Genomic DNA, 27,771 nt, shown 5'->3' with positions numbered 1-27,771 from the left:
ACTACAACTAGACATGGAGTGTCACAAAATTTATACACAATTGGTTTTTAAGTGTTGGCATTTATTTTAAAATGCAAGAAATTTGAAGATGCTTCACGTAAATTACAGAGCTATTTAAACTGCGATGAGATTGCTTTCCTATTACGTTCTAAGCCAGGAAGAAAGATCGGGCAGAAATTGGAATTATAAAAGAGCATAACCCTTAACGAGCTGACGGAAATTTAATTTTTAACAGCCAGTGGAACTGGCGAGTTTGAGTCTTCATTGGTAGTTTATAGCTAAGATGCGACATTTAATTTAACTAACATTTAAAATTTTGATTTGTATCTTTTCTTTATGTCTCGTTTCGTCACGTACTCATTCAGTCCATAAAATTATGCAGATCCGACTGACAAACGGTTTAGGTTATACAAAGGTAAAAAGTCCGATAACTGTTGTAATAAATAAACGTTTGAATGTGCAAATGGCCTGCTATTTAGAGGACGCTGTTGTTGAGTGAATTAGACTTCAGCCATTAGTCTGGTCTAGTTGGTAAATTAATCTTGATTTAGAATTTAGATTGTCCGATCCAGAGTGCTTTGGTCTTAGTAGGAATTACTTGTGACAGGATCAAACCAGAAAGCGCTTCCTATAACCTTGATTCTCCTCAGGTGCTTCAATATTATGAAATGAGATGATGAATATACTGAGCTATTGAAAAGGGAGTGGAGACCAAGACTGCTAGAATAAATTCATCAAAATCTACCATATTTTTATTCATTCGAAATTTCTATTTCTGAAGAATGAGGCGATTTGTTTCATTTGGTGATGAAACTAATGATACGCAAAAATCTATCATAAAACAGTGTGAAGTACAAAAAAGGCAATTTGGATTTGTGTCACCCTTGTGAGAGTAACCCATAGAAATATAGTAAGTGATTCAAGAAATAAAAGGCAATATAATATGCATTTAAGAACTAAATAAAATAAATAAAAAAAATAAATAAAATGTAATGGGAAGCAATGTTTTTCTCATAACTATTTCTTAACTATTTCAGATACTGTTGCAATAGTACTGCAATTCAGACTAAAAGATACTAAAGAAAACTTCAGAGCAACACATTGAATGATAAAATTGTTTTCGTAAAATAATTGGCTATGTAACCATCTCAGGTTTTCATTATGTTTCATACATTTTAACAATATACAATATACAAGGCAGTGAATACATTTTGAACAATAATTTTATATGAGGAAATATGATTTGCCTGGTTTAAAAAATTAATCTTTAAATGCTATTTATGAGATTATATGGCTGAAATCTGTAGCCCAAAATCAGTTAAAGCAACCCACCCCCAAAAAAGAAGACATTTTAAATAGTTTCTTCCAAAACTTGAAATATTTAAACATTACACGACCCTAAATTTCTAGTGGATTTAAAATACTCATTTCATTCAGTTCAGCTACTGACCATTATATGAAATTTTCCTATATTATTAAAATGTTTCTCATGATTTTGCAAGGTGAAGACCACAAATGTTCTGCCCTCATAACTAATGATGATATAATAAGCATGACATAGACTTCAGCGTAAGAAATATGGAACTATATATTTTGCTCTTTGTTTATTAATTAGCTCACTTTTAAAAAAATCATTTCATATAGTAAGTAGTATTCATAATTTTTCTCATTTTCTTAATATTTCATTGAAGTATTTAAATGTTAATTTAATTAGCAATACCACATAAAACAATATACACATAAAACGCAAATATTATTTTTTCATATTTCATATACTGTTTGAGTGGTTCACGTTAGATGGGCCTACTATAGGCACAAAATTTAGTATGCTTCCCATTGGAACATAAATAAGTGAGAGTTTTAATTTTGTTTTATAAACCTGAGCATAATTTTCCAAGTTGGTGTATCAGCAATGAAAAATAAGAGCTTAAAATAAATATTTATGCTAAAACTGTCTCAATTTTCAATAATATGGCCCATAGCTGGTAAGATTACCTGCAGTGGGGGTATGCTGATTCAACATCTTTGTATTATTTAATCGATGATAATGATTTTTTGGCGAATGATTCCATGTTACAATAATTTTAGTATACACAATGGTTTCAGGTAAAGGCAAGCCATAGCTCTAAAATGGAATCCGAATATAGTACATAATATTGACGAATACAGGAAATGCTTTGAACAGCAAGATTCAAGATAAGGATAACTTTTGTGTTTAAATTACAGTATCAGTTACACTATATTGGAGTAAAAACAGCCTGGAACTGGAAATTTTAGCATACTATCAAACTAGCAATAGCCTTAAATATTTTTGCTTCTCGAAAGACGTAATGCTATGGCAAATAACAGCAAAAAATTCTAAATATTCAAAACTAATCTTTCAACCATCCTTGACATCATTTCATGCCTACTGGGCATTTTCTAAATGTTCGAAAGAGGAACTGTTCTCTGAGCCACTGCAGTGTCTATAAGAAACATTGCAAGAATTTCATCATCCTTCCTTAAAAATATCTTTCGTTATTACAATTTTAAGCGCTTATTTAGTACAGCATATTGCAGAATTTTGGTTAGTCCTGAGAATCTAGGTCACATGTAACTTCCAATAAAAGTTTACCCTAGATCATTCAACAAAAAAGCTTTGTTTTGAAAGCATTAGTGACGCATGTGATAGTGAAATGTACATTGATTTTCAATAACTTTTACCAAGTTTCTACCTGAAGTTATTTTTGTTTGCATGAGCATTTTGTATCAGTCGAATATCTGGATCCGGATATCGATTGCTAATAGTTACTTCAAAGCGTTTTAGGAATGGCAGAAAATTTATCACTGCAAATAGGATGCACTTCCATTAAAATTCGTTCTATAGTTTAGCAACAGAAAAACTAGTGCTTTATCATATTCTTCATATCTGGCCGTGTAAACGGTTAAGCGACGTGTAGACGATACAGTTTTTAAATCGCTGTTGCCAGACATACTTTTTCTCCAAAAGAATATTGATAATTTCTAAACTAAAAATTCTGATGACTAAAATTCTGGAGACTAAATTCTATTGATTGTTCAAATACATGTTCTTTTTCATCCAATAACAGCAGCCCTCGATTGCGCAACTTAGTATAATGTTTGATGTTTAGATAGAAAATGTAAATATAATCTGCGTCGAGATGTAAGAATATATGCATTATTTTACTTTTAAAAAACTAATTCTTTCTTAAACAGAAATATAAGTTTTTTGGAAACTTGGATCACCAGCTTGATTATGCTTGATATACTTTTAGATAAATATATTCGTACAACTGTAAAATTTTTCCTTAAACTGCTAAGAATTCGTGTTCTCATGAAGTTCAAACGAATGAATGAAAACTATTTTTAACATTCAAAAGAGAGTTTCTAGTCGATCCATTTCAGCATCTTCGATCCAAACAATATTTCGATATCTTAATCGAAATTTTCCGAAAATAGAGTTTCCATGTCATTGAATTTGCGTAATAATAAAATATTGAACTCAGGAAAGAATAAAAAGGTTTTGTTAAAGACCACCCAACCTTTTGTTACTATGCATACTTTTTACTTGCACTTAAATTTGCTAGACAACTCTTCTTTCATAAATCTTTGCTCACATTATTATGGAATTTTTGTTGCGCAACGAAAGACGTCTCATGCAATAAGAAAGTTTCAGCTCACTATCAGATAATCTAGCGGCGTGTGTTAAATATACATGACGATCTATAATTCAGTAAACATCTAAAAAATTTGCATTTCTAGGAATTTGCAATATATAACACTGGAATGCATTAAATTAAGATTTTGTTAAGGAATTTTACTATGCGAAATTTCTAATTGCCACTATGTCTGCTAAATACTCTTCTTTCAAATGAAAGCAAAGTACATTATGACAAAAGCGGAATGTGTCAGCCATGATTACTTAGCACGAGCCAAAGATCAAGTAGGATGCAGGGAAACATATATTCTTTAGGAATATTTGGTGTAAGCCACCACCCAACCTTTTTAAAAATTACAGCTGATATCGAGTGATCTCTGTATACCCGTAATTTTAATTAACCCCAAACTGCAGGGTTTTCAAGGGATCGGAATATTCATTCAAAGTGATAGTTTGTTCTATAGTTCTCTTCAAGAGTTCAGAGCAAGAATTTACAGTCAAAAGCAACATAAAGCAATGCTCCCCCCAGCATGAACGCCACAAAAACCACAGCTTCATTTTTTTTTAAATAAAGAGAAATGCCATTTCATAACAAGTTAGCGTATTGTTGACAGTGACAGTGTTACTCCCATCCTCCCAAAAAATTCTTATGTTCAAAATTTCTGAGTGGGATGCCAATGCCATACCCCGACATTACAGATTTTTATACGTACGTTTTTAGGTATTACAAGGGCCTGATGCTAATGCTATACTCCAATTATAACAAAAAATGTACGCAGTAAAACGTCTGTAACCTGCTCTCCCCGTGCATGTTATGGTTAATTGTGTTTATCTAAGTTCTGAATTTCCCGATATATAATTTTTTGTATTTATTGATGTTTTGATCACCTTGCACTCGCTCCGGTTCTTACATTTTGCAGAAAATTCTGTGTGTCACGATATAAAAATTAAGGATGTTTCTTTGCAATTCAGAGTTTTACTTATACTCATTATAAATGCTTTAGTAGCAATCAGCCAAAAATAATTTACACGGATATAGACAAATCTCATATGTAGATAATATTGTAGAGACATTAGGTATTTTTTTCAAAGCAGAAGAAGTGAAAAATGAGCAACGCTTTCGCCGGGAATCGAATCACGGACCTCTGGAATACGGGTCCAGCGTGCAGACCATCACACCACGAAGGCATGCTAAAAATGCGGGAGAAATATCTTATATACTTCCCCGTTTATAAGGTTACTGGGGTTTTAGAGGACCCAATCGCCAAATCCTGAGTTTCGGAGAATCATTATCCACCACCCTTTTAGTTCGGGCGCCACTGTAGAGACATTAGGTATTTTTTTTTGGAAGCAGGAGAAGTGAAAAATGAGCAACACCCTCGCCGGGAATCGAACCACGGACCTCTGGAATACGCGCTCAGCGTGCAGACCACCACATCACGAAGGCATGCTAAGAAGGCAGGAGATCACAAGATCTAGAAAACAAAGATCTAGAAAGGACCTTAAAAAAAGTTAAATAATATTCTTGAATTACGAAGCATTTATTACTATTAAAAATTATTCTCTTCAAATTGAAGCAAAACTCGTGGGAAAGGAAGATATATTGTCATCTAAAACTCTAATGGCTCCTTTATAAGCCTATTGTAGTAGCAGCTGCATACCGATGGTTTTACGTCAGAAGAGTCCTGCACAAAGAAATGCACGTACACAATACGCAGCGCAGCAGTATTACGCAACGAACTATTAAAGCTGGCAGTGGCATATCTGTAGCAGCATTCCAATGTCTAGGCATCGCGATGAAGCTGCATGGTCCATTACTGTTATGCGGATGAGATGCCTATCATCCCTGATTAATGTAAGATTTTGTGATCCACTGCCAGATTTCCAACTTGACCGAAGCTCATTGTTTGCACACGTGCATGACTGATGAAGCAATGGAATTAATTTAGGTACGGTCTGTTTTCTTAGTAATAATAAGAGCTTATCATTATATATTCAAGTTTTAGGAATCAGATATCAGTTTTGATGAGTATAGTATTATGCTGTACTTTTTTGTTTATGTTCACTTTAATGTACTCATGTGTGTATTTATTACTTTTATGCATATACTATGAAGGTTAATTCGTACTTGGCAATGATTTAGACTACTTAGCATTACTTAATGATCAGTTTTATGTATTATGTTTATCAGTTTTAGTTTTCATGTATTATGTGTGTGTGTGTGTGTGTGATTATGGCAAAGCCTCGAGGGCTATCTGCCTAAAGGGAGGGATGCCTTTCGCGGAGGACTTTCTAAGGGAAACTGGCTCATATACACGTTACACATGGGGAAAACCACGAAAACGCCCATGCAGCCAGCCCGTTCGCGGGATTCGAACCTCGAACCGAACTACCAGTGTTCAGCGACTTTACCGCTCGGCCGCTGGTGGGCCTTCATGTATTATGTATGCAGGTATTAGGGATCAGCTTTCTGTATTTCTGTACTCAGTATCATTTTTTTTAATATTCAGTTTTGTACTTATGTATGTATTATATTATCTGCAAGTACCACAAAAGAAAATGTAGAGGCACGGTTCAATTTGTAAAACTCCAGGTCAAGTTTACGCAAAGAACTAAATTTTGAAGGAATTTGTTATCTTAGTGATAACAGTTACACAATCTTTTAAATGTGTTTCATAAGAGTCAGACACATGGAAAGTAATATTCTGCGTTAAATTACGTTTGGGCGCTAGGATTTGTTTTAATCTTTTTTAAAAAATTTAATGTGTTCTTCTTTTTTTTTTTGAGTTTACTATGTGCAATAATTTAATAGGTTACGACCTTCCTTCATGCAAGAACAACTATATTACAAACAGCTTAATAAATATATAGCAGTTGTGTCAGGATTAGCATCCGCATGTAGACATATGACAAGTCCAGACAGTCCACGGCAGTTAATTTTTCAGGCAGATTCCTCCTTTCCTTACTTTGTCTAACACAAGTTTCTGTTTATTCTAACAGCGGTTCTTAACAATCTTTTGATTGCTTCTTTGCTTAATTTTAAGTAGTTCCTAACAGAATACTCTTTCACCGAACAACATCCAAGCTTACATGTAGATTTTATGAGGCTGTTAGAAGTCTATTTGGCTGCGGTTCCGGGGCAGCGTGGAGCAGAGAGTGGATGGTTTCTGCCAGGAAGAATAACGCACTATGAGGCTAAAGCCAGGTCAGTGATCTTCATTGGTGGAGCTCACTCACTCACTGATGAAGTATCATGTCCCATGCAAGCTGCGATTTCATAATAGGAAAATCCTCCTTTTATCAGCCTAATCATTCGTCTCAGTTTAAATAGCTCGTATTGCTCATATTCGGCTGTTTTTCATTGACGAGACATGGTGCTTTCTCATATCATACCCCGCTTTTCAACTCTTTTAATTTTCAGTCTATTCATAGGATTCCTTTCAGACTCTAACATCTATTTCTACATCTCTCTCTCTTTCTATCTAACTATCTATCTGTCTATATATATGTGATAAAACTGCTCCATTGTATGATAACTGCGTTATTATCTATTTGATAGTTTGGTGAGAGTTGCAACGGATTGGCTTTGGAGAGGACTGCGTCTTAACTTGAAGACTTTGATGCGTAGTTAGAACGATGGATGCATAAACCAAAAAAAAAATGCAGACAGCCTAAATTCCACACATGATTTTATTTCTTCGATAATGCACATTATCACTGTGGGTACGCTATGCACCCCACAATTTTGTTCAGCTTACATATTAAACAATGGACAAATTTAGAAAAGTGAACTTATAAAGTATTTCTCCCTCCTTCCTATCGTGCCTTCGTGGTGTAGTGGTTCTGCACGCTGGACCGATATTCCAGAGGTCCGTGCTTTTGCACGCTGAGCCGGTGTTCCAGACGTCCGTGGTTCGATTCCCGGCGAAGGCGTTTGCTATTTTTCATCTTTCTTGCTTCTAAAAATATACCCAATGTCTCTACAAGCTTTTCCTAGCGACACAGCGGATATCAGTAGAAGAGACGAGCGCAGAGAAGAAGAACGACGTAATTTAGCTTTTATAGGAATTCCATTTCAGATCACACGACACTTTTTTAATTTACAGGATTTTGGGTTGAGACTTCATCGGTAAGTGTGCATCAGAACTTAAGGGAGACAAATTTATTGCTGTTATTTTTAGAATGAAATGGAAGTTAAAGGGCTATACATTTATTATTTGAAAGATAGGTTTTATATTTCACATATTCCCCTCTTCAAGAAGAAAAGGGCTGGGTGAGAGAGAAAGTTTTTTTAGAGAGAAAGCGTTAAAGCATTAGCAAACAAAAAAAAAAAAAAAAAAAAAAAAAAAGATATACTTTGAAAAATACAAATCCTGAAATTTTGACCAAATAATTGCTCACATAATTGCAAAATGTCAACTTTGATAATATTTCAAAGTCCTTTAAAAATTTTCAGTCCAAAAGTCTTTGTGTATTAGAGTCCACATAATCAGATTTTCAGGGAATGCTTTGCAAAGCTTTGGATACAATAGCGCACCCACAGTGATAATCTGCATTATCGAAGAAATAAAATCATTTGTGAAATTTGGCCATATCTGCAAGTTTTTTGGTTTATGGATCTATCGTTCTAACTTCGTAAGTCTACGTAAGTCTTCAAGTTAAGACGCAGTCCTCTCCGACGTCAATCCGTTGCAACTCTCACTATCAATTGGATAATGACGCAGTTATCATAGAATGGAGCAGTTTTATCACACACACACACACATATATATATAGTAAAATGATTTAGGCTGTGGAAATGAAGAAAGAGAGGGCATCAGCTATCTTGCAGTTAAGGGGTGGTGATCAACGATTATTCGTTACAGTTATGCTGCGTTGTAGATGACTGCATTCTTGAAGAATCAATTTTCCCCCCCCCCACGGCATAAATTTATTTTCTGATAAATGATTTCTTAGATACAAATATCTGCTGAGGTAGGACAACGTTATGAATGCAATAGGCACTTTACAATAGCGATATAACCTATCACATTTTGAAACAATGGACAAGGTCATCAAGCGAGTGCTACATGCTAGTGAAGCAAGAGCTAGAAGCGAAGAAAAGTTGACGACGTAGTAATAGCCCGGGCTATTTATAGCGATGGCAAAGTCTGTATCTACAATCTAAGCAGGGCATTGCCGAATACATTGCAGATGTTGGGTTTTAGGAAGGTACGTAATTATATCTAAAGAACAAATTTAATTGGCTGTTATTGAATAAATTAATAGTTTATTAGTGATTTATTTTCTTATTTTATATTTTACATATTCTCGTTTATAATCTTGTCGACTCACTGCAATGAAGAAGACTTAGCTATGTTGATGACGTAGAACGTAGAATGCTGAATCCGAAATGAACAGCAAAAGTGGCAGTCGAGGCGAATTAAATATTCATCTCTTTATTTCAATTGTTATTAGCAGCAACAATTTACTCGGCTCTCTAATCGTGCCTATTCAAGAACATATGCATTTTTGATACTGTTGCAAAAGGAAGAGAGCAGAGGGATATAATCTTTTAATGAGAAGTGAGGTAGAAGCTAAAGTGCGTTGTAATGATGCACACTAGTGGCTTCCTCTAGTGTGCATCATTACAACCATTAATGCAATTTGCCTATTTCTGCTCACTAATTAGATAATTTTTTGATGTGGAGGGACATGGTTTTGAACCATAGGCACTCCGTAACATATAATCATTGGCACTAGCATGTTAACATTATGGAGCTGCCTGAGGTCCTGCCTGCAGTTTGTGCATGTAGGTAACGGCTTCAGAGTACTACAGAGGTCGGGGAACTCTTGCTTCTGTTAAGCTAGTCCTGTATGTAATGCTTTTAATGTAAACGGAATAGGCAAATGAAAATTATTGATTAATTATATGATATATTAGAGTTAAAAATTTCTTACATTGCCCTAAGAATAATTACTAATAACAAAATATGCAGATTATTTTAACAAATGATAAGTTTGGTAAACTATCTGATTCCAAAAACTTTGTTTTCTTGAAAAAACACGCAGAGGAAGTTTCTGTTCATTGAGAAAGAACTATCTTTGTTTTAAAAACATGGGAGTCATATTATTTCCAGTAAGCTAATGATAAGATACGACAAATACATGAAAAAAACAAAGTTCAAATCATTCGGAAACAAAACAATTGTTTCAAAACATAGTTGCATTTCGAGTATACAACAAAATTGTCGGGAATAGAAAATGCAATGTGAAAAACAGTGTCTTGATATCGGAGACTAAAGTCATTTGTACGAATCAGTTCATTTTTTCATTTAAAAATAAAATGAGTCACGACTGCTTTTCAGACGATAAAAAAAGAAAAACTATATTTTAAGTAATTAAATATAAAAGAATGTTTATAAGAAACAAAATAATGACCTTTCATAAGAAAAGATAAAACAATTAGAATTTAACTATTCAACTAGCTGAAATTTAAAAAAAATTAAATATATATATATATATATATATTTTAATTATCTTCTACGCAATAGCAACGGCTCTTTTCAGGAGGTACAAAACGCATTTGGGGAATAAAAGGTTGGTTCAGTGACATTTTGCATGAAATAAATAATTATCGATAGTAATAGTAGCAATATTTCAAAAAAATAATAATTAAAAATAAAAAACTGACCTTTCTTTGTAGCCCTAAAGCTGTCGTCGACCGCAACTCTCTCCACTTCTGGAACGAGTCGGGACCGTTTGAGCATAGTCGAGTCTGCATTGATTTTGTCGATTGCGATTCGGAAGGCAAGCTCTTGCTCATCATCTTCTGTATCGAATAAACCACCTAAAGACAGGCACAAAAAAGCATATTTACTTTAAAACTCAAATGTAATCGAGGAAACAATAAATAATGAGCATTTCAATCCCATTTCGATTTTTGACAAAACAGGCTGGCTGCATGTATAACACATATACGAACTAGAAATCCTTACACCAAAGCAGACTTTCCCCCAAAGCAGATAATTACGACAAAACACACAAGACCAATCATTTACCATTTGGAATGAAATGTATGAGTCCCAAATAATGCAAAAGATACACTTATTAATTTACTGATTACAGATAAAATAAGGCAACACCAACTTGCTCACTGTCCCTCTCCAAAACATTGTTCTAATTCTCCCTATCGGTTATTTATCTTTTATTACTATACCTAGATGTTTTTTTGAAACTCTTCATGTTGTTATAATTATACTAGTTTAGTCACTATTTGAGAAAAAGCTAGAAATATGAATAACGCATATATCTTTCATTAAATAACTTGTAGCTATCTCTCCTCTTGTCATAACATTTATATTAAATAAAAAATATGTGTTATTGTTGTGTTGTTGTGACTTATCTCACTTGTTTCACAATAACATCAGAACAAGCTCACGAAATTCGTCGTGGCATTGAGTGAAAGTTGCGCCTGTAGTTGGCAAGAGCCTTGAGCATTATGCTGGTGACAGTACGACTTTGCTCAGTTTCGCCCCCAATTTTGATGGAGACAGCCCCGAAAGGACGGGTCCGAGGGTGTCCAGTTTTCTTCCCCTACCAGCAACCTCTCGAGAGGACTTTCGGCTCGCCGCACATTTAGAGTGTCCTCATGCCGCACAGACACTATACATTTACAAACATCCAGCCCTTCGTAACGGCAGTCAGCGTTACCGTTACCCCGGTTGGGCTGCATAAAAATATATATGCTACATTAAAGAAATTTCAGTCATCTTATAAATTTCAGTTTAAGAACTAAATACATTCTAGACAAAAAATTGAATAGCGTTACTATTTTTCTGAAGCTTTTCTAAGCTTTGATGTAACTTACTTATTTCATAATTTAGATTCTTGTCCATGCCATCAATGTGAATAGAAAGAAGTCGACCCAGGAAAGCTTCTTGAAAAATGACATTACAGTAAGAAATTCAACAAATTTATCGTTAATAACCATCCTGTACTCCTTATCTCTAAGCTAGTTTGTCCGTTATTGGTAGCTTTATTCTAATTTTGGTCTGATCTATTATTGCGAAGAAAATATTGGGAAGGTCTTACAGAAAGATTTCTGGCATTCGATACGTACCGCATGCATCCTTGTTTAGATGAAATCATTTTATTTACAAGAAACCAATAGGAATGAAAACACATGCTCTTTAAGAACAAAAATCAAACTCTCAATCAACAAGTAAGCAATAACAATCAATATATTAATCATAATATTTTGGATTTGATAGAGTAAAAACCACGGTAAAGCTTAGTGAAGTGATTTGGGAAAATGTAGTTCATTTTTTGTACGTAACTATGGCTCTTATAACAACTCATTTTGAAAGGTGCAACGCATCTTTCTCATTAACGTTCGGAATTAGGATATTAATTATTTAGAAAGCCTACCATAAATCCCGGATCAATTAAATAAATAAGACCATAGATCCGTTAACAATGACGCAAAATAAAATAAAATAAAAAATGATAAAGAGGAAAGGAAAAGAAGAAGCCTGCATTCTATTTCTTGCTCTAACAGCATTTTAAATCAGTTAAATAAAATTATACTTTTGATTTTCATTTTGAAAGAAGGTAATAAAATATTATAAACTGGAACAAAGACAGTTAGCATTCCTTTTATTGTCAATTTTTCACGTTTCTTTATTAGTATTTGATAGCTTAAAAGTAAAAAGGTAAACAATACAGGAAAGACTAATGCAGAAGTTAATGAAAGGAGAAAAACAATACATTGCCTTCTAACTTAGATAATAAGATATAGAAAGACGATCAAGCGAAGAGATAAGAAGTATAGCTCTGGTCATTTCCGTTGGTAATTTTTCCCACTGTTGTTGACAGGTTAGAAGAATCGCTTTTCGTACATTCAAACATGTTTAACAGAAACACTGCAATCTCTTAAACACTGCCATGGGAAGACACGTATCTGTTTTACTGTGCATGTTGACTGAAGTAACATAACTTAAATTCTTGAATATTATCTTAAAATTTAATTCGTTAGGGATATCAGCTCTTTCAGTATTTTACGTTTTCAATTCCTTTGTGAGGTTTGATTTATCTGTGCTGCTGCGACCGAAGTAGTGGGACCCTTTTCGATTTTTGACAAAACAGGCTGGCTGCATGTATAACACATATACGAACTAGAAATCCTTACACCAAAGCTTATGTTTATAATAGCTTATGTTTAAAATAATAATTGTTATCGATTTTAAGAAGGATTTTTTTTAATCAAAGAAGCAGTTTTGCATTTATGTCATTTCATATATGTGACCTATAACCAATAAAAGGGTTATATTTTAAAAATGCCAAATTTCGCTGGAAAAACGATATGTAATATTATTAATTAAGTGCTTGCAGATATTTGAAATGGTATTTACTCTTAATCTGGTTCACTTTTACACTCGCAGAACACGTTTACATAACATTAAAATTTAAACGATTATGTTAAAGTTGCTATAAAAGACGAATAAAAATTAGGAAAATGAAACTTAGCACATCCGTATAACAATATCATCTAATTACATGGGGTGTTTATACATTTTCAAAATGACTTCGGTGCCATTTAATTAATGTTTAAAATATAAAGTTTCTGCAGATATTTACTATGATAGCGTTTTCTCTGGACTATATGTCTACATCGTGATTTCCACGACAGAAGACGTTTTCGTAAAATTTCCAGGGGTATTGATTTACAGACCTTGTAAGGTTTATCCTAAGTTTTTAATAGTTATTTTAAGTTAAAGCTCCTTTCCTATCTCTCCTAATTTCAGCTTACAATTTCCTACCAGAATGTGTTTTTAGAATCGCGTTTAATGCAAATGCCTAAGAGTGGTACTTAAGTCGATGTTCCTCTGATTTCGAGTCAGAGTCTCAGAAGTTTTGACTAGCGCGCGTTAGTCTTTTGGCCACGTCTCCCTAAGCTGTTAATACACTAGTCAGTATTACAGGCCCTTTGCTAGCATATTCGATATTTAGGGGCCAACTTCTTAGATTTGTGATAGCTTCGGCTATATCTCTTTAGTTAAGTATTAGTTAAGTTCTTATTTATTACTTTTGAGTTGAAGCCCAAGTGAAGGCTTTGCTGTACGCCCTGAGAAAGGGGCCAATTGTTCATTCTTATTTTGAGCAATAAAGTGTAATTCACCCTTCTCGAATCTTACGTTTCTGTTACTGGACTTAAACGATTATTCGCTTAGCTGTTCACTAGGTCCCTCCACATTCAGTTGTTAGTTAAAAGGGTGGAACCGCACATCCTCTTCCACTACTTTGCAAAGTCCATCAATCGTGCTTTTTTTTTTTTTTTTTTTTTCTCATTGAAAGAGCTCTTTTCAAGAGACCAAAAGCACAGTATTTCATTGGTGAAATGAGGTTTATAGGTTTTCATACGAGGTTCTACTAACTGCTCTGCGTTAAGCCACATGCCTCGGCAAAAGCTGGTGAATATTATGTTTTCTGGCTTTTTCAAGTGGTAAATACTGTTTTATTATTTCATTTATTGTTGATCCGGATGTATTTAAAGACAGGTATTGATATCTACATCGGCGGATTTTCTCTTGTTTCAAGCGATTTAACTTTAGAAACAATACGTATCTTTTTCAGGTATTTGTTTGGAGTCTTCTTTCCACTTAGAAACAACAACTGAAGATTCCTCCCTTTCCGAAATGTTGCTTATTTTGTACTTAGGAATATTAATACCATGCACTTGACAATGTTTTCGGATTACAGGATAGGGATATTTTTCTTCGAAAGCGAAAAAATATATCCTTCAATTCGCATCTTGTTATCATGTGACATTTTGAAAGAATACATCTGAAAAAGGCCTTCGTGTGTTTTGTTTTGATCTAAGAAATTCAACACAATACAATCCAACAGAACTAAGCGATCTAAGAAAATGCACGACTGTTGGTAGCCAATGGCAAAAAAAAAAGAGCTCTTAGGACAGGTCATTTTGAATATGATAATGTACATGAGAGCTATCTTCCTAAGGAGAGGGATGACTACATGGAGGTTTTTTTAAAGGAAAACCGGCTCGTATTCACGTTACACATAGGGAAAACCACAAAATCCAATCCAGTCCGTTGCATGCAACTCCCAGTATTCAGAGGTCTTGACTATTTAGCCACTGGTGGGATAAAAGAGGTAAAATGCACATATTATGTTCGTTAAAGAAATTTCTGAGTACCTAAAGCTGAAAATAAAGTAAGTATTGATAGTTCTGTAAGATTTTTAAAGTGAACGTTAGAGATACAGCCTTCTGGGATAACTCGCCTTTAAGTAATAAAAAAAAATTAAAAAGAATCAATAGAATTCAATTGCACTTTAATTCTGCATGAAATAAACTGCATGAAATGATTTTAAATGCCATTTTTAGAAGCTCTTATTTTTTATATCCAGAAACATAAGCATAGTTTCCTTTCCTCAGAAGGGAAAACTGCGGTTGTTTCTCATTTATTTCTTGAGCTTTAACTGAAATTAAAGAAAATAATATTTATTTTCGAATATATGATAGTTTTCCGAAACAAAGACATTTAATATTATTTTCAAGAGCATTATTTAAAGCAGTGAAATCCATATTAACGGGTGAAGCAAATTCAGACTGATTTGGTTAGCCCGAAAATCTTTCATTTTCCAATTTTTAATGAAAATTTCTCATTATTTAAAAGTGAGCACATAACTTACAATGGAAAGCGTGAGCTGTGAAGCAGAAACCATCTAAAGATTCATATAATGACATTCATTATATGAAATTTTAAAGCTTCCAAAATAATATGTCTATTTTTCCTAGTAAGGAAATATAGACGATAAAAAATATTGCTATCAGAATATTCATTTCTGAGACGAAATAAAAAAATTTGCAAGACTTCACTCTTCAGCAATTATATTTAGACAAACATTCTCATCTTAACTTAACCTCTCTCCATTTAAATCTCTCCGTAATTTATCTTCCAAGACAAAATAATTTGCAAATATTAAAACGTATGCCTGATGGAATAAATCTAAAACTCGTCATTAATAAATTGTTCTGTTAATTTCTGCCATTAAGCCGTATGACGTATATCGATAACTGAGAGTCAAAATTTAGTTACTATACATCTTTCACCACACACAAGTTAATCTAGAATTCATCAGCAGGCATTCAGTTTTCAACTATTTTTCACATCAGGTAACTTACAGTATAACAATAAAAGCCTCTGAATTCTAACTTTTCTGCTTAAGCTAAATTGCTCCTAACATTTACGGACACTACTTCTAAAGTTCCATTTTCTTTAATATCATAAATTTATTTTCTACTCCTCCATATTTCTCAGTAGTCCAGACAGTTATGGCAGTCGCAGAAACAAACACACTTATATCAGTTCATAAAACAGCATCCGTTGGGAAATGAACATACATTGAGTGAACGGGAAAATTCCTTCGGAAGGAAAATTGCTTTTTGTGTTTCTTTATCGATTCTAATTCCCCGTCAAGGTAGAGGCTATTGATCTCGGATCTGTGTCTCTGGTCTTTTTCGAGATTGAGTCGGCAGAAAGCGCACACCTCTCAGTTCATTCCTTAGTGTAGTACCGGATCAGGTTTGCGTAGATAGATGGTTTGCTTTGCTGTTTAGGAAGTGAATAATAATAATAACAACCCACTGATTGGGCGAATTTGCTTGTATGGGTGTGACTTTTAAATTCATCATTAGACACATATCTGGTATGCCAGATAAAGTGGTAGTATCAATGTTAGATAATATCAACTCTTGAAAATGTTTGTGTTTGGTAGTGTTAAAACAGTTATATCAAAATTGCATTGATAAATTATATTAAATATATTTTCATATTTACTTAATTATAATTTTCCCAGTCAGTCAAAGGCTATCATACACTAAATTTAAATCTTTTGTTTTGATTAGTGTTTTTAGCAATTCGGTTAATTTTCAACTTTTAAATTCATTCTTTTCCTGTTTAATTATATATATATATTAATTTATTCGAAGCAGATGAACGTGGAAACGGTGACTTAGAGAAGAAGCTGCTGAATGCAAATAGGTTTTCAAAGTTTAAAAGATGTGTTAATTTCTAAAGCCCTTTTAACTTTTTTTTTTTTTTCAATGGCAGATTGTGAACAATTACAAATGTAACCCAGTCCATTAATCTATACAAGGCCGGATGTGGTGGTCTCTTTATTATGGAGGCACCTAATAGGTGGGCCACCATCGCCTTTCCTATGAAGGGACGGACAGTTGCAACCATGCCTTCTCCAGGATTCGAACCCAGGCCGTTCGGCATCGCAGTCAGCTTCCCTGATCCCTATACCGACTGGGTGGCGCCTTTTAATTTTATTTAATCCGAAATATCCCTGTCATGTACTTGTAGATGCATCTAAAGAGGCTGTTGTGCAGTTTTGAAACAGAAGCACCCAGATGGTAATTTACATCCACTTGCTTTCCATTCTAGAAAATTAAGGTATTACGAGTAAAATTATACAATTACTGAACTAAAGTGTTTAGCCATTGTTGATGCGATAGATAAATTTTCTAATTATTTATATGGTAATCATTTTACTCTACATACTGATCATGCTGCCTTAGTATGGCTTAAAAACATTAAACATCCTAACGGCGTTTTTTAATTGTGATAATTTATTTGAAGCAGATGAACGTGAAGGCGATGACCGAGGGAAGGAGTTGCTGAGATAAAAGCTTTTCTAGAGGACATATTCCTTTAACATCATGCAGTCAGACGGCGAGAGTGATGGAGAAACTGAAGCTGAAATTGAAGCTTCAAAAAACCTTTCTTTTTTTGAATTTTATTTTTTATTTATCCTTTATTTTGCAATTTATTTTGCTTGCCGGACATACTTTCTCATGATATTGTAGGGTTTATATTTATTTTAACTAACATTTATTTTAAGTTTAAACAATCTTTCCTGTCAAGCCTTACTTTCCCCTGGAATTGCCAATGCCAGAGTATGTAAATTTTAGTAGAACGCGCAAGGATTCAAATTATCAGCGGAAGTATTTTGAGTTAAATAGAAAGGAAACGAGTTCGAAGGTGTGCTAACTTACTTCACGAGCGTGGAGGTATCTAGTTAGAAATTGAAGAACCACGCGTTTCGGCCTGTGTGCTTGCCTCGGCAAATTGTTAATCTTTCAACGTAATATTCAGAGTTTGTTGAATTATCAGCGGTATTTTAGAACGCGGTGAGGTTAGTTACGTTTAGAGAGCCTCGTAGTTAGTCACTTGTTATTATCTCTTTTCAGTTTCTTATTTTTATTTTACCGCCGTGTCGGCGTAGTTTGTGAGCGTCAAGAGCATGCATTTGTAATTTCTAAAGTTGAATAAAAAGGGATTTAAACCCTTTTCAAGACTTTGGTCTATTTCCAGTTCTCAGCAGTCACCACTTTGTTACGTGCAGGTTGGAAGCGCGCAACGTTACATTGGCGCCCGAACACTTGTCGAACTGAAATGGCCGAAAATTGGATGGAAGCTGCGGGACAACAACAAGAAATGGCAAGCCAATTGGAAGGATTTGGATACCTGGTCCAGACGTTGAGAGCGTCAATTAAGCCAAACGTCAATTTCGACGGAAAAATTCGGTGGCGATATTTCTAGAAAACCTCGACAATCACTTCCAGCTCTACACTGTGCTTGAAAGACAAAAAGTTGCCATCGCCACATCTGCACTAAGAAGACAGGCTGCGCTATGGTGGAAGAATATAGGCAATTTTTTATTAGGGGAATTCGGAGGCCAGACATATACATTTGAAAATTTCAAAAAATCGTTATTAAAGGCCTTCCCCATAGTGAAAGATCGAGAAAGGCTAGAAGCCGAACTATATAGTTTTTATCAACGGGATATAGAAGAGTTGACGGACTTTATTCTGCGAAAAATTAAGCTGACGGATATGCTGTATGGGAAGAAACCCGACGCGGAGATTATTGAAATAATCTTACCAAGATTGTTACCTGCTGTTCAAGACTACTTCGAAATTAGAAACCCAAGCTCATTGCAGGAGCTCTTCGAATTGGCGGTCAAGTTTCAAAATCGCAGAATAGCGGAAAAAGCTAGAGGGGCATCGTATTCTCAAAGTATCCGAAGGCAATCTTCAAATGAGCAGACCAGAAATGCAAACCGCTCTTATGGGGGAAAGAGCTATCAAGCTAACTCATCGAAGCTCGAAGGTCAAGGCCCAAAAAGGAAATTCGAAAACAACCGTCCGCGTATCCAGAAGGCAGAAGTTGAAAGGAAAGCTTTAAACGAGTAGAGGGGCCTGTGAAAGCGAGGGTCCAGACCCCGGAAGTTTTGAAAAAACCCTCAAAAAGACACTTAAATACGGTCATCGTAAAAAACTCCCATCTACCAATTATACAAGTCCTGGTTGGCGATGTACCAGTAGAAGCCCTCATTCATACAGGGGCAGAAGGTAATTTTATGAGTGATACATTTTTCAAGAAGAATTTTAATAGGTTACGATTATTTAAAAATACAAACACAGAAATTATAGCGGCGCAAGGAAAAACCTGTCAATGCATCGGGAAATTATCATTAAACATACAGGTAAAAGATGAAAGCCTCAAAGTATTAATTTTTGTAGTAAAAAATTTGCAAAATCCACTTATTTTAGGTATGGAGGTTTTAAGGGCCGCGAGGGCCAAACTGAATTTTCAGGACAGTTCTATTGTGCTGGAGATGGACCGGAGGGTGGTGGAACCAGTGGAACAACCGCAAGTTGACCTTAGCCATTTGAATGACCATGAAAGTCAAACCATCCAGCAAGTGGTGAGTACTTTTTCAAACTTGTTTTCAGAACGGCCTGGTAGCTGTCAAATAGTTACGCATGAGATACAGTTAACTGCCGACAAACCCTGTAGGACTAAACCTTATCGCTATGATAAACAGAAAGACCTAATCATAGAAGAACATATTCAGGAGATGTTAAAGAATAAAATAATAACGCCCATAAATAGTGAGTACGCGAGTCCAGTCGTACTATGTAGGAAAAAGAACGAGTTTCCTCCTTCGGATAAAAGGGCTTGGAGGTTTGCTATCGATTACAGAAAACTGAATAGTATTACTAAATTCCCAGTTTACCCTTTGCCGGTTATAGAGGAAATTATTAGAAAGATTAAATATACAAGATACATGACTACTTTGGACTTAACGTCTGGCTACTATCAAATAGCTATGAGACCCGAAGACATACATAAAACCGCGTTTATAACAAAATCGGGCACTTATGCATTTTTACGCATGCCCGTTGGGTTGTGTGGGGCCCCATCAACATTCCAGAGAGCTATGGACATTGTTCTAAAGCCTGTCCTAGGAAAATCGACTTTAATCTATCTAGATGATATAATTATAACAAGTAGTACGTTGGAACAACATATTAAAGATCTAGAAGAAGTTTTTAAATTATTAAATGAGGCAGGTCTTACAGTTAACGCCTCAAAATGCAACTAAAGAACTTAAATATCTGGGGTTTAAAATTTCGCAAAAGAGTATAGAAACTCAAGATTCAAAAATAAAAGCAATCAAGAATTTCCCACCTCCCAACACCGCCAAGAAACTTTCTTCTTTCCTTGGGTTATGTTCTTATTATCGGTCATTCATAAAAGATTTTGCTAATATTGTTGAACCCTTGTTAGTAATTAAAAGAAAGAAAAGTAAATTCACGTGGACAGCAGAAGCAAATACCGCATTCGAAAGGTTAAAAGAAGCGCTTAACAATGCCCCTGTTTTGAAATTCCCGGAGGGGGACGAAACCCTGGAAATTGCAGCAGATGCGTCGGACTATGCTGTGGGTGCGGTTCTTATGCAAAATGGCCATCCTTTGGCATTTTTTAGTAAAACGTTGAATCATACACAAAGGAATTATACAGCTACAGAGAGAGAAACATTAGCCGTATTAATGGCTGTACACAAATTTCGAGTTTATTTCGGCAAAGCACCAGTAACAGTCTTTTCGGATCATGCGGCTGTTGGTAGACTTTACTCGGGGAAAAACCTAACGCCCAGGTTAATAAGATGGGCTTTAAAACTCCAAGAATATAATCTAATAATCAAATATAAACCGGGTAAGGAAAACAATGTAGCTGACGCACTTTCTCGTATAAAATTGGACGATGAAGGCAACGAACTTAAATGCGCTGTGTTGACTTCAAAAATTTTAGATTCTAGAGATATAATTATTGCTGAATTGAAAGCTGACCCTGAATTTGGAAGTATCTATGCATATTTGAAAGACCCTGAAAACGTTGAGCACACAGATATCGATGCGATAAGAAATAGAGCAGAAAACTATGAAATAATAGATAATTTATTATTTTATACGAAAACAACAAACAAAAATCTCGAATACAAACCAGTCATCCCAGCCTCGCTTCGATTAAGCATTTTGAAGGAATTACACGACGCGAAAACAGCGGGTCATTTAGGGGTCAGAAAGACTTTAAAAAGGGTACGCGAGGCGGTATATTTCCCGCAATTATACAAAATAGTAACTGCGTATGTCAGGTCTTGCAATCAATGTCAGTTAATAAATGATATTAATTACAGCCTGGCCGGTGACTTAAATAGCATTCGCGCTACATTTCCGAATGAAATTTTAGGCATAGATCTTCTTGGTCCTTTCCCCCAGAGTGAGTTAAATAAAAATCGTTTTCTTTTAGTAATTGTAGATCATTTTTCAAAATGGACAGAAATTGTTCCACTTAAACGCGCGTCTGCCAAAACAGTCGCTGATGCATTCTTACACAGATACATTTTAAAATACGGTGCACCGATAAAAGTCATTAGCGATAACGGTAAGCAATTCATTAGTGAAATATTTGAAAACATATGCACTGGACTTGGCATACGCCATATCAAAATGGTTCCGTATAGACCACAGGCAAACATAGCAGAAAGAGTTAATAAAAACATTGTAAAATAATTAGAAGTTATGTTAGCACACATCGCAAGCGCTGGGATGGCTACATAAATGAGTTAGCTTATGCTTTAAGAACGGCAAATCACGATACTACGGGAAAAACCCCAGCAGAATTATTTTTAGGACGAAAGTTAATTACGCCATTAGATAAATTATTCTTTGTGCAACAAAGAGAGCAAGAATTTAAACAGAAAGATGTGCAAAAACTTATTGACCAGGCGCTTAAAAGCTCGGATACGGCAAGAAATAGGCAAAAATTATATTATGATAGAAAACGCCATGAAGCAGATTTTAAAGTTGGGGATAAAGTGTTGAAGCGGAAATTTTCTTTATCAAGTGCCCCAGACAATTTTACTGCAAAGTTAGCTCCAAAATTTGAAGGCCCCTATGTAATTCAGGAAATCAAAGGAGTCGTATTGTACCTTAAGAAAGAGAGAGGGGAAATCTGTAAAGCAAGTCCCAACCAGGTGAAAAAATATTATAATCAAAATGATTTTGAAATCCTTAAAAGTTTCTTGCAGGACTCAAGCGTAAAAGAAGTAGAAGGTCCAGAAGTAACGTCACCCGTTCCACCACCCAAGAAGCAGAGAACTGAACAGAAACCTAGCCCTTCTACAACCCATGCGACGGTACCGAAAAGAAAAAACGAAAACTTTCAGACTCCAGCATTTAAGGAAAACAAGAAAGCAAAGCTGCCGCGTAAAGAAACCTTGGTAAAGAGGAAAACACCACTTACAACGTATCGCAGTAGAAATGCTACATCGAGGAGAACGCTTCCAGGGCCAGAGAGTCAGGTGCAAACAAGGCCGCCGTTCTCGAAAATGAAAAGACAGCAGGAGGAACGAAAAGACCACCACCAACAGAAGAAATTCAAGCATGACTCCAGACCGGAATACGCCAAGACCAGCCGTCCAGGGGAAAAACGGAAAAGACAGCAATCCGACGACTATCACTCCATAAGGCCAGCATGCAGTGGGCGAAAAAAAAAAGTAACGTAGCCGACACTCGGAGGACACCAAGGAGAACACTTACGTCGATGAAATCTATAACGTGGGAGCAGTTCTGCCAGAAAAGAATGTCGGAGTTCCAATCATCGAAAACTCAAAGATAAGTTAAAATCTTCTATAAAATTTTTTCTTTTGTTCCAAAATGTTATGCGTAAATACGAAGTTCTATGTTTTGACGGAAGTCAATGTGTCTCGGTTGAGACTTAGTTTTGTGTTACTTTATTTAGCTAAGGCAAAAGTATTATTTTCTTTAAGTATAAAATCTAAGAACAAGCAGTTTCTGTTTGTCGAAAGACTAATTCTGTTATGTTAAAGCCAAAATTTGGCTGAAGATAAAAATAAATTCGTATTCTTGTATTAATAAGAACTTCAGTTTCAGTGCCGCCAGCTTGGCGAAGAATGAGTAAAGTAAAAAATTTATTTTTTCTCTTATTCATTTTATGCTATATTGTAAAAATCATATGTATTAGAATTTTGTAAATATACGTAAATACTTGAAAGTTATGTAAAAGTAGAATTTAGTCTAGAAGCATAAAATTTTAGATGCTAAAAGTAAATGCTCAAAAGCAATGAATTCAAATTTAAGTATTAAACTGTAGATAAAATCATGCTTTAGAGCGAAAGCCTGCATGTCTAAAGATGAATGAGGGGGAATTTAGAATGAATGTGTTTTGTAGGGTTCTGCACCTACACTTGAATTTTAAGAATGTTAAAGTAGCTCATCGAGTTGTAGAATGTCGAGTAAGGTGTGTCTATTTGGTCGTTGAATTCTAACAAATCATTGTGGTTAGGGGAAGTGTTGCAATACTAAAACACGAATATTCCCGTTTGACACCCCACATGGTGGAGAGCCAGGGTAAAGTTAAATTAATGCTTGAAAAATTGAATGAATGTGAATTAAGCAATAACTAAGGAAAACGAATCGGTAAAAAGAAAAATTTATTCAGTGTCAAGAAAGTGTAAATTATAATGTATTTAGAAAGATACTGATACTTATTCCTTCCACATGCTGGAAGGAAGAGAACAGTTTGATTGCTGAAGTCCAGGAAAGGTTGCTGTAAGAAGAGAGAATTAAAATAAGTATCTACAGAAATTTATTATACCTTTTGTGAGATAACAGATTTTTTTTTTATGTAAACGAGACTCTTAAAATTTAGTTCAGAATTGTAGAAACTTTTCAACAGGTCGTTTGTAGGACCTGCTTCCAAGTTTTCCAAATTCTGGAAGCGGTAGGGTTTATATTTATTTTAATTAACATTTATTTTAAGTTTAAACTATCTTTCCTGTCAAGCCTTACTTTCCCCTGGAATTGCCAATGCCAGAGTATGTAAATTTTAGTAGAACGCGCAAGGATTCAAATTATTAGCGGAAGTATTCTGAGTTAAATAGAAAGGAAACGAGTTCGAAGGTGTGCTTTCTTAACTTCACGAGCGCGGAGGTAGTCAGAAATTGAAGAACCACGCGTTTCGGCCTGTGTGCTTGCCTCGGCAAACTGTTAATCTTTCAACGTAATATTCAGAGTTTGCTGAATTATCAGCGGTATTTTAGAACGTGGTGAGGTTAGTTACGTTTAGAGAGCCTCGTAGTTAGTCACTTGTTATTATCTCTTTTCAGTTTCTTATTTTTATTTTACCGCCGGGTCGGCGTAGTTTGTGAGCGTCAAGAGCACGCATTTGTAATTTCTAAAGTTGAATAAAAAGGGATTTAAACCCTTTTCAAGACTTTGGTCTATTTCCAGTTCTCAGCAGTCACCACTTTGTTGCGTGCAGGTTGGAAGCGAGCAACGTTACAACATAATTTGTTCCTGTAATTTAGAATATATATCCATTCCGGGTGTTCTGCACATTATAAAATTTACCTGCGTCACATTATGCAATGAACAAAGGAAGAAGAATGCGAACAGAGCGGCACAGACTATTGGAAGAGAGCAAGGAAAGCTAATGCGATGCAATTTCTAGTAATGGCGTATTTATACTGAGCGAATGCATATATAAAGCTAAGCTGATGTTGGTTGTTTTTGGGTTTTAGTTCCATTCGCATCCAGCGTTATGCAAGAGTCACATGACATTAAAATGGTCTCGAATTTGGGAGAAAAGGGTTAATTTAGAAGTTGTCAATTATTATTATTGTGTTAGCGTAGCAATCATATTTTATACTTACATATATACATTAATAATTTAATAATAATAAGCTGATGTTGGTTGTTTTTGGGTTTTAGTTCCATTCGCATCCAGCGTTATGCAAGAGTCACATGACATTAAAATGGTCTCGAATTTGGGAGAAAAGGGTTAATTTAGAAGTTGTCAATTATTATTATTGTGTTAGCGTAGCAATCATATTTTATACTTACATATATACATTAATAATTTAATAATTATCTATAAATCTATCTATCTATCTTTACATATAATATCAGAATTTACATTGGATTAGGTTATTTGAATTATGGCAAAGCACCCTAAGTTAATCTGCCTAATGGAAGGGAAAGCCTCCATGACCTTTCAAGAGAAACTGGCTCGTATTCACGAGGCTGTAAAAAAAAACTCAAAAGCTGTAAGTTAGCATGTCCGGTCACCGGGTTATTAACGGGGTCAAATTACCAGTGTTTAGCAAATTCCTGCTGGTGGCCACAGAATTTGCGATAGTTCTTCAGAAGCTGAAGAAGATGGATGATGCTGTATGACTGCTGTTTTTCTTTACTTGCGTCTAATTTCATTGAATAATGAACACAAACAATTAATATAAACAGATAGATGGTTGCATGCGGTTTTCAACTGTTTCCCACGTTGGTTTCTCATATGGCACCACATTATTCATGAATTATAAGTGTACATTTTATATATTTGCTATATAAAATTATACGGAAAAAAACAGAGGCAGCGGGCTACATATTAGCTCGACAAAGACAGGTGTGTGATGATTCATATTTTGATGCCAGTGTTAGATTTAGAATGATGAAGTTATTTCTATGAAAAATGACATAATAGCTTTTTGCTGTCGTTAGCTGACAAACGATTTGGGTTGATTATTTTTACAGGAAAGAATTCAGTTTTTCTTTTGCAGTTATATAAGTAAACGTTTCAATAGCGTTATGTAACAATCACATAACAGGTGTTAATTTTGGAATGACTCTCACCAAAAGGTTTGTTATAGACGCTTTGTTAATTTTAAGGGAAATTTATTAATTTTAAGGAAGGGAAATAACCGCATCAGAAAGGAAGCTTAAGGGGCTGGTAGAAGTTAAGATTAAAATTAAATCCTACATACATGTAAGACAAAATATAGGTAAGATAAAATACTAACTTTAACTTTCAATACGCCTATAAGGTATTTCTACGGTATTCTTAGCGAGCCTTCGTGGCGCAGTGGTCTGCACGCTCAGCGCGTAATTGAGAGGTCTGCGGTTCGATTCCCGGCGAAGGTGTTGCTAATTTTTCATCTTCCTACTTCTAAAAGCACCTAATGTTTCTACAGTGGCGCCGTAACTAAAATGGTGTTGGATGATGATTTTCCTCACCCAGGATTTGGCGATTGGGTCCCCTATAAACCCAAGTTGCCCTTTAAAAGCGAGGAGTATATAAGGTTTTTCTCCCGCTTTATTAGCGAGCATTCGTGGTGTAGTGGTCTGCACGCTCCGCGCGTAATTGAGAGGTCCGCGGTTCGATTCCCGGCGAAGGCGTTGCTAATTTTTCATCTTGCCTGCTTCCAAAAATACCTAATGTCTCTAAAGCCCATAAGTCTCTTTTTTAGTTTGCTTTTTTTTCTTTCCTATTTCTATTCTAAAAACAGTAACATATTTACAACAAATCTCTCTTAACTCCGTCATTTTAAATTTAATCCTTACGTAGCGCTAATGACGTAGGTACTTGCACAACGCTTCAGCCAGTTATTAAAACTTGAAAGATCAGAACAAAGACGAATTAAAACTGATTTAATCTGAACCGGTTCTTTATATTAGAAACCTGATATTGCTATTCTCACATGCTATCCTGCCATCAATTCTTACCTCACGTTCTTCAATTATATTGTTATAACAATGTAAAAAAGGCAAAACAAAAATTTATCTTAATTTATAAGGTTAACAAAGTAGATATTTAAAGGAATTAGAAATCAAAAGTGCTTTCCAACAATTCAAGAGAAAGGTGAAAAAAATTGCATATTTTTATGCCTATCTCTACTTTTACTTATTTGTAGATAAAATTAACTCCTCTAATCATAATTAAATGTTTGTGATTATTACATGAAAGTTATTCAAAAACTGAAATGTATTATTTCATTTAAAATTTAATAAAAACAAAGAAAATTACATTAATAGATGATTTTGCGTTACACAAAACGTCTATTTAACCAGTTATGAATACATGACCATAACCTGCATTGCCTTACCGGAGAAAGCAAATAGCCTGTCTGCCTCTTATTTGATACATTTATTTCGTTTAAGAAGCAGTTTTCATTGTATAAAACTTTGAATTAGTGTCGTGTAGTGTTTATGTGACGATTTATATATGAATCAACTTGTGCTTTGCTATTTATAAAATGATTCCAAAATGCTCAAACTACTTTTAATTTACAACAGAAAGAATTCATTGAAAAACTGTAAGAATTTAAAAGAGCATAATTATTTTTAGTATTTTGGATAAGATAAGCTCTATTTATTCTCTCATTTTCTTTATGAGGATTTATGCAATTTGTTATAATGTACGAAGGAAACAAAATCAGTATATTTGTATACACTGCAAAAGGCAAATTATCGTCACAATGCAGTAGCTAGACGTTTATATCCAGACAGAAATTCACAAACGTCTTCCACAAAATTTGAATTCTGATGAATTTAACAATCCTTTCTGTTTGAAGCTGTTATTGCTGAACTGGCCCGTATGTTTTATCGCATAACCGTGGGAAAACTTTCTTTACACATTTATAATTTACGAAAAAAATAGACATATGAACTTAGACTCTAATAAGGAAACTTAAGGGGTATTGTAGCTATTTCTTCTAAGCGTAGGAAAAGTGTAACTAGATAACAAATGGCAACAGCTATTTAAAAACTAAGGAATTCTGAAAGTTGTCTCTTCTTTTCCTTTATCTTTCTCTTTGATATTTTCGGAAGCGCAGACATGGACAGAATTTATGAAATGCAAATGATGTTAGTTAAGCAACCAATTATCTCAGAATTT

At 34.8% G+C, this 27,771-nt stretch overlaps 1 protein-coding gene and 1 long non-coding RNA gene across 3 annotated transcripts in view; one reads left to right on the top strand and one right to left on the bottom strand.

The window, feature by feature from the left end:
* LOC118200088 (glutamate receptor ionotropic, kainate 2-like) overlaps positions 1-27,771 on the bottom strand; it is a 173,463-nt gene that overhangs the window by 81,817 nt on the left and 63,875 nt on the right. For both annotated transcript variants that reach the window (XM_085809437.1, XM_085809438.1), the window contains exon 2: positions 10,332-10,487. In XM_085809437.1, the coding sequence (XP_085665563.1) occupies positions 10,332-10,487 (156 nt within the window). The remainder of the gene's footprint in view (positions 1-10,331; positions 10,488-27,771) is intronic.
* The window catches only part of LOC146992963 (uncharacterized), a 64,416-nt gene continuing 42,080 nt past the window's right edge, over positions 5,436-27,771 (top strand). The window contains exon 1 of the long non-coding RNA XR_015039065.1: positions 5,436-5,607. This is a non-coding gene — a long non-coding RNA (uncharacterized LOC146992963). The remainder of the gene's footprint in view (positions 5,608-27,771) is intronic.

This window comes from Stegodyphus dumicola, chromosome X2, assembly GCF_044657685.1.
Source record: "Stegodyphus dumicola isolate Sdum_Otavi_A_Nest chromosome X2, ASM4465768v1".
NCBI lineage: Eukaryota > Metazoa > Arthropoda > Arachnida > Araneae > Eresidae > Stegodyphus > Stegodyphus dumicola.
Note: the sequence above shows the minus strand (reverse complement) of the source record. Positions and strands in the feature narration are given on the sequence as shown.